Genomic DNA, 8354 nt, shown 5'->3' with positions numbered 1-8354 from the left:
CCAAGATGTTTTGATCTGCTCTGCCTTATTTTTTTACACGCTCTTAATAATATTTTTTTAATATAATAATTCAAACAAATTATACCCTACACAATACAATGGCATGATCATACAAGATAATACAAAATATTATTTATGATAAAATGAGTAAAATTGGCGAACAAAAAGACTAATACAAATAAAGTAAGAAATTATAAAGTTGTTTAAATGCATTTATCTGTATTTGGTTCTGTAATCAAAGTTGAAAATTACAAAAAGTATTGTGAGAATTAAAATTTGAAAAGTATAATTAACCTTAACTAGCCTTTGGCTGAAAATAAATCTGGGACGTCGACTTTTTTAAAAGACATTTTCTTGATATAGGAACTAAATGCATTAATTAGAAGATTTTTAACTGTGTGATGACTGTGATGATTTAAGGTTCTATTCTTTGGTTGTGACGATGTGAAATGTATTTCGTCGATCGACTCTTGGTTGTCGTATTTGAAAGGCCCACTGCACTACTTGTAGCTACTTGCGCCCTCTATACAACAAACAATGCCTAATCGGTGACCATTGGTCCCCCATGCATGATCCTCTTTTTCTTATGTTAACTGAGAGCCGAGTTGATGAGATAACCACCTGTTCAGTGTCCTTGCAGGGCGGTCTAATCCCTCCTGTTAACTATGGCAGATAAGCTTTAACCCCTTTGTTACTAGAAGCCATAGGTACACTAAATATGTACGGCTTTCAGATGGTGCAGGTAAGGACAGTTGGACGTTATGGTGTATAGGTAAGGTCCGTCCCGATCTTCAAAAATCCCTGTGAAACATCAAAATGAAAGAAGAAAAAAAGTTTGCACAAACTAAAACGTTAAAATATCACCATCGACCATTATGCATGTTTTATGTGAAATGATCGTGTCTTGTGAGTGAATTCTGCATGAAATTTAGTTCTATATTAAAGATTGTTAAAATGTTAGTTGCATTTTTTATCTGGAGAAAATTCAAATATAATTGTAGAAGATATATATGATTTGTATAAGATTGTTTGATAGTAAATTGTTTGTTGTTTCATATGATTTTTTTTAAGTCAGAGGTATTTATGCGGCAATCGGCCTTTAAAGTGGCTTTAGCAAATATTAACAAATTATTTGTCGCCATTATTAGAAGTTAATATGTCATGATTTGAAAGGAACCAGCTAGCTGAGCCTTTTGTTTTGTAAATCCCCCCTCCCCTCCAAAAAAACAACAACAACAACACAAAAACACAAAAACACAAAAACAAAAACACAAAACACAAAACAAAACAAAACAACAACAACAACGACAACAAAAACAAATGAAGATTGAGATAGCATTCGGTTAAGTTTTGTTCACCTTTTTTTTTCTTTTTTTTTTTTTTTTTTTTGGGGGGGGGGGGGGAGGGTTAACGTGAGGGTGTGTGGGTACGCCAGCTTTAAACTATTATGGATACGCCCTTGTCTTTTGATACGTCACTGCCCTATTTATGATAATCGTGCTCGATGGATGGTTATTCCTTACCTCTCCTAGGTAGATGACAGGGTTGGTGAACACAAATCCATCAGGCAAATTGATAAGCTGATGAATGGGAATTCCCACAGCACCGAGCTCTATAGGATGAAGGTGATGAATGAAATCGAAATGAATATTTGATACTTTTTACTTTTGGTTAATTCTCTTCCTTCATTTAAAGAGTGTCGTTATTTTAAGTACAATGTATTGTTTAATTTTAAACGTATTGTTAAAAAAGACCAAGTATGTGTATTTTGAAATAAATCGGTCTTCTGCATACTGTTTTGGATGAAAAAGAACATATACGGACGTAGTTTGGACTGATTTAAATTCTGAATGGTGTAATTTGTATCTATATGTATTACCTCTGTTTGGAGAAATAAAATATTTTATAAACCAAAATTACAATTGTTTTATCCTATAAAAGAGGAACATTAAACATGTACCAGACGCACCATGACACGAGCGCAAAGAATTTCGAAAAATCAACTTCAGTAAAATGTCAATCGCCTGGCATGTCCACCGCCATTCGACATGTGCAAACATTCTAATCGGACGTCATCCGAGCAAGATTTGTGTAGGATATCCAATGGGGTCTAGTCAATAAGTCATTGAGATTGCGTTCCATTAAGTAGGGCACCAATACTGAACCCGTCCCATCGGTCAAGCATCGTTGGTAGGGCCCATTCAACAGTGTGCAAGGGCACTTATAAGTAAACAAAAAATTATCTTAGTATTTGAAAGTTTAATCCCCTCCTAATAATATGGGCAGTGCACACAAATATTCCATGAACAATATCTATGTATCAGTTTTATTATGTGCAATGTACGTACCATAACATGTGTCTTAAATTTACACTGTTTTATTATCTTGTATCTGTTACCTCGAGAAGAGACCGCGTCAAGTTAAGATCACCATCAACATTTGAAAAGTGCTACTCACGGTTAAGATAGAATGTGTTGCCTAATTCAACCTGAAGGCTAGATGTCTGAAAGGCAATCGATATGAATGATTGAAAAGAGAAAAAAGTCCCTTGTTTTAGTGTTTGCCATTTGAAACCTCACATTAACGCCCCATATATAGTCTACATCAGTAACTTTCCTATACTATGACAGGACTTTGCGAATGTTTATTGAATATCAAATTTGTAGTTACTTTATAAAGCTTGTTCTCATCAATTATTATCTCAAAGTGAATGCTAACAATAGTTTAAATGAAAAGTATATAACACAAAATGAAGAAAATGATATGAATCAATATCATGACGAGTTATCTTAATATTTTACTTACAAGAAATGGCACCTCTGCTGAGCGAACTCCTTTCAAGGTGGCGCTGTAAAAATAAATGTAAACATTTTACATTTCTTAGCTATCATCTGGTTAAGCGCGTCACTTTGGGGAAAATGTATAACCATGAGCAATTGTGTCTATATTATACATGAGAGTGGCGCATTGAGAATATGGGGTGAAAGCCCCTCAGGAAAGGAGGGGGGGGGGGGGGGTTATAATAATATTTACATAATTTATATGTAATATATTTGAATACATTAACAGACATATATGTATGTACTAGACCAAACATTCGGTCTCGTTGGCCTTCTGAAAACCTTTTAGTAGGTCCATTAGACCGACAGCTCACTAGATTGTTTTTTGTTACTCCCCTTTCGTGTGCTGTCGGTCTCGAGTGCGACCTCTTGGAATTTTTTCTTGTACATCTTCTTGTCCACTGGGATGACCCGGTTACCTGCATGACGCTATGTTCCATGTTATGTTGTTCCCGGTGAAGTTCATAGACACCTTGGCAGATATGCTCTGCAGGAAACATAAGGGAGAATATTACAGGAAAGAAAATTGCTTCGCTAAATGGTGCAATTTCTCCTTGATTAATCTATTCAGAATCATGCATATTATAGGCTTATTCGTATTATTCAAAGATATTTAAGTCACATCTTACAAAGTTATATACATGGTAAAAAATATTCTGATTAAAGACAAATATATCAACACAGTGCCAAAACTCGGGAGATTAAAAAAAAGTGGGATGGGTGCCGTGCCTGCGCCTCTACCTAATTACCCTCCCCCTCTTCCACCTCCTACGAGCGATATCCTTCTATCTCTGGCCAAAACGTCAATTACTCGACTTTGACATTCAAAATTAATATATAAATCTGTAACCACTCAAGTGAGGGTTTTAATTTGCATTGTGTAAGGGAATTCATTTTCGGCAGGAAGGTGGAATTCAATCTTTCAGGAGTCATATCGGGGATCACTTCATTTAGCTTCGAGTTTAATCCACTATGAATTAATGTGGGTGTTAACGTGGGATTCTACTGCTGTACATTTTAAGGCATGTGCAACGATTTAGAAAAAAAGAAAAAAAACTCGGAAAATAATGAGAGAAAGATATTACCATACTGAGTGTGGACAGGTAGGCCAGGGTCTTGTTGGGTAAGATTGCGTACGTGATGAAGTCCCCGACCAAGTCGGCCTGTACCCCGGTAGACGCTATTTTGACAACGGGAGCCTTGGTGCTTTTAATATTGATCTGCATTTCCATGTTCGGGTACATCTTGTTGACCTAGAAACAAAACAAAACAAGTAACGATGATACGACAGCGATGATATATCTTTCAGAGTTTGGTAGTGTCTGTCCTGTACATCATCAACTCAAAAACTACTACAAAATAGTTGGCAGTAGGCTATTTTTCATCCTCTCTCTCTCTTTCTCTCTCACTTCCCCCTTTTTCGTCTTCTTCTTCTTCTTCCTTCCTTTATTTCTTTTCTTCTTCTTCTTCTTCTTCTTCTTCTTCTTCTTCTTCTTCTTCTTCTTCTTCTTCTTCTTCTTCTACAGTCGTCCTCTTCTTCCTTTTCTCCCTTATATCCTTCTCACCATCCACCCCCCTCGCGACCCCACCCACTCTCAAATTTTCTCCGGCTGCTATCCAAGTTCAAGCTCTTCATGGTTATGATTTAGAGAGGAAAGAATATCACAACATTTTAAAAAGAAATGCGCCATTAAGGCGCCCCCAAATAATCAGATTAAAAGGCTACACCACACTGATACACCCCTGCCTCATTATAAATGCCGTACCTGTGGGGTAAGAAAATCGAAAGCAGCGTAGGATGTGTTCAAACGGTTCTTTTCTCCAGCAGGGACCTGAATGAAGAAAAGGAAACCAAGGTATTAACAAAAGATATGAAGATCAGACGACACTGATATTCGACTAGATACTTTCAATGGTATACCCTCTGTTTCACCTGGATTCAGAAGATTGGTGCGGATAAAAGTGCAATAGAAGAAGAGGAAGTGACGGCTGTAAAATAAAGACAAAATGAACAACATATGAACGTACGAAAGAGAGTAAAGAAGGAGGGAGATAGAGAGATAGATTGAGAGAGATGGGGAGGGGATGGTGATGTGCGATTAGGAAATGGAAATACCCCCAAATATACCTCCCCCCTAAAAAAAAAAATATATATATATATATATATATATATATATATATAAAAATGCACATGACATTTTGATATGAGGTTAATAGTAAAGATAAGTCATGATTGGTCGTGTGTAGCAATCACTCACATTGTCGGGGGTCACGTTGTACTGTAGAGAACCGATATTCTGAAGCACATAACCGGCTGAGTTGGGCAGATATTCGGTTATCCAGATGAACACCATGCGAGAAGTATCCGAGTCGGGTGGAATCCGTGGAACCGGTAGTGGATATCCCGTCTTGTGTCCTTTCAGGTACACCTCACCCTGGAAACAACAACAACAAAATAATGAGAAACAAGATAAGACTAGTGGATTTTAATCACTTTCAATACTATTATACTTAAATGAATCAGTAATGTCTTAAAAACTTGATGACCGACTGAGTTCATCAACGGCTATACATGTGGACACATTGCGGGAGACAGCAGAGCAATCGGAGAAATCTGACACAGGATAGCGGCTCTGTGAAGACGCATCTCACCGCGACACCAGCAACAAAATGATCCTCTGTAAAATTCCAATCACTTATCGAATTCCCAACTTCAAGCCTGCTTTCTACGTTGGACCTAACCCTAACCTGAAACCTAATATGAAATCAAATTAAAATTCCTTCCTTCATTCTTTGACGACCGCCCGTCGTACATGTGGTTGTGTTCCATTTCGCGAGCGCAAACTAATAAATCAATTCAATTCAATTCAATTCACTTTTATTCGTCCAAGTTAAGTACATGGAAATGTTACATGGGATTTTATTACAAGCAATGAAAATACATAAATTAACAACAAATGCAGTAATTAACGAGGAATACAAATATACATAGACGTTGACATCTTCGACATTAAAATAACATACACAAAGCATGAGCACTAAAGAAAGAGTAAAAGGGAGGACAAGGTGATAGAGCAAGAAGGACAGTATATCGAGGTGGGGAGAATGAATGGAATGAGTCAGAAGAAGGAGAAGGGTACAGAGAGAAAGAGAAAGAGAGCTGATGTGAGGTAAAGAACGGAAAAGTAAGGAAGGTTGTATGAAGGAAGGGAGAATATCATATATTAAACAAGAAGATTATGAATTCCCACTATCAAATTAGTTAACACCTTCGTATATTAAAGGTAAAGACCAGTAATGGTCATGCGATTGCATTGTGAAAGAAACGTTGTGGAATCGATCAGAAAAGGTTGATCATCTAGCATATAAGTATTTGTGGGCTTGCAACGAACACTCACGTATCACGTATCACGTGATCACGTGATCACGTATCACGTATTGCGCCCTTTCGTGAAACAGGTCACCCAAATCTACGAAGTGTTGGGTTACGTGACCCAACAAATAGTTATTTTGCTATATGCAATCTACGAAAGCTCACGTAAATTGACGCTGGCGTTTAAAAAAATAATGCAAATTGTCATTGAGAAGAGACTAATAGCAAAAAAGCTGCTTCAGGTCAGAATATGTTGTGTAACTCTGGCGCGGATCAAGGCCCCCCCCCCCGGGGCCCCCCCCCCTCCCGGAAAAAAGGAAAAAGGAAAAAAACAGAAAAAGAGAGAAGAGAGAGAGAGATTGAAAAGAAGGGAAAGAGGAGAGAAAGGGAAATGGAAGAAGAGAAAGAAACTGGGAAAAAAAAGGAGATCGGGGGGGGGGCGGGGAAGGGCCTTGCCTCCCAGTTGTTACCACCCCCCCACCCCCGCCCCCCCCCCCCACACATAAAAAAATAAGAGAGAAGGAAGGACAGTGAAAGAAAAAAGGAAAAAAGAGGAAGAAGAGAAAAAAATAAGGGGGATATCGGTTACAAGTTTCCCGTCAACAAGTTGTAGTTCGGTGGGGGGGGGGGGGGGGCTCTTGCCCCCCGCCCCCAAAAATGGGGGAAGGAAAAGAAAAGGGTGAAAAGAGGGGGAGAACAGTTGCGATTAATCCCGCCAACAACCTGTGGATCGGGGGCCGAAAGGGCCTTGCATCCCCCTTGCAAACCTGAAACAGAGAGAAGGAAGAGAAAGGAAAGGAAAGGAAAAAAAGAGAGAAATGAAAGGAAAATGGGAGATAAAGGGAAGGAAAAAAAGAGGAAGAAGAGAACAAAATAAGGGGGATATCAGTAACAAGTTTCCCGCCAACAAGTTGTAGTTCGGTGGGGGTGGGGAGGCTCTTGACTTGGGGGGGGGGGAGGATCCAGAGGCGGATCCAGGGGGGCCGGGGGCCCGCCCGCCCCCCCCCCCCCCCCCCCCCTGGAAAAAAAAGAAGGGAAAAAAAGAAGGAAAAAAAAAAGGAAGGAAAAAAAGAGAGAGAGAGATAAGGAAAGGGAAAGAGGAGAGAAAGGGAAAAGAAAAGGGGGAAGAAGGAGATCGGGGGGGGGGGGGCGTCCTAGGCTGTTGCCTCCCCCCCCCCCCCCAAATCAAAAAAAAATAAGAGAGAAGGAAGGAAATGGAAAGAAAAAGGAAAAGAGGAGATTAAGGGAAGGAAATTGGAGAAGAGGAAAAGAAAAGAAGGGGGTAATAGTTGCAATTTTCCCGCCAACAAGTTGTGGATCGGGGTGTGCATGGTGGGGCAAAATGACCTTGCCTCCTCCCCCTCCCCCCTCCCCACTAAACTTAAAAGAAAGAGAAGGAAAAAAAAATAAGAGAGAAGGAAAGAACTGGAAAGAAAAAAGGAAAAGAGGAGATAAAGGGAAGGAAATTGGAGACGAATAAAAGAAAAGAAGGGGAAATAGATCATTTGCGGTTAATCCCTCCAACAATGTGTGTAAAAGGTTGGGGCCGAAAGGACCTTGCCCCCCCTCCCCCCTCCCCAGCAAACTTAAAAGAAAAAAAGAGAAAGAAGAAAGGTAGGGGAGATCAGTTGCGATTTTTCCACCAACAAGAGGGGGGGGGGGGGGCTCGGGGGAAATAAAATTTAATCGTGGTTTATTTCTAATTCCATAACGGTGGTTTACACATAATGCTGAAATGTCATAATTTTCCGAGATTTGTTCTCATTCTTTAGTAAATTATACTTTTTTATGCGTTTGTTGTAAAATGACAAATTCCTAAATTTACAGCCAGGCAAGAAATATGCCTCTTGAGATGCCTACATGTCAGGGCCCGCGGAACGGCGGGGATCAGGAGCTTCCAGCTCCCTCCCCCACCCCCGAATTTTTTGAAAAAGCATATTAAAGAGAAATAGAAAGAAAGAGAGCAAGAAAGACAGAGTAGTTAAAGTAATTAAACGCCTAAAACGGGGGCTTTGCCCCCGGGACCCAACTAAGGGCCCTAAGGTGAGCCCCTTGATACTCATCCGACCGTAATTTAGTGCCTAAAACCCTTGGGTTTGTGGGGGCTCCGCCCGCTGGACCTCACGCAAATCAGTGTCTTG

General features: G+C 39.6%; 1 protein-coding gene across 1 annotated transcript; it reads right to left on the bottom strand.

Moving 5' to 3' along the window:
- Positions 1 to 611: 611 nt before the first annotated feature.
- On the bottom strand, positions 612 to 5873 carry LOC100892970 (bactericidal permeability-increasing protein-like). The gene is made up of 9 exons (XM_030976138.1): positions 5865 to 5873; positions 5099 to 5275; positions 4607 to 4672; positions 3926 to 4093; positions 3260 to 3327; positions 2806 to 2848; positions 2458 to 2503; positions 1524 to 1612; positions 612 to 801 (listed from the first exon to the last, which is right to left on the bottom strand). Exons 1-9 carry the CDS (start codon positions 5871 to 5873, stop codon positions 760 to 762), a joined length of 708 nt encoding a protein of 235 aa, XP_030831998.1. The 3' UTR covers positions 612 to 759.
- Between the last annotated feature and the right edge of the window lie 2481 nt (positions 5874 to 8354).

This window comes from Strongylocentrotus purpuratus, unplaced genomic scaffold, assembly GCF_000002235.5.
Source record: "Strongylocentrotus purpuratus isolate Spur 01 unplaced genomic scaffold, Spur_5.0 spur5_scaffold_8, whole genome shotgun sequence".
NCBI lineage: Eukaryota > Metazoa > Echinodermata > Echinoidea > Camarodonta > Strongylocentrotidae > Strongylocentrotus > Strongylocentrotus purpuratus.
This window is presented reverse-complemented; position numbering and strand designations above follow the sequence as displayed.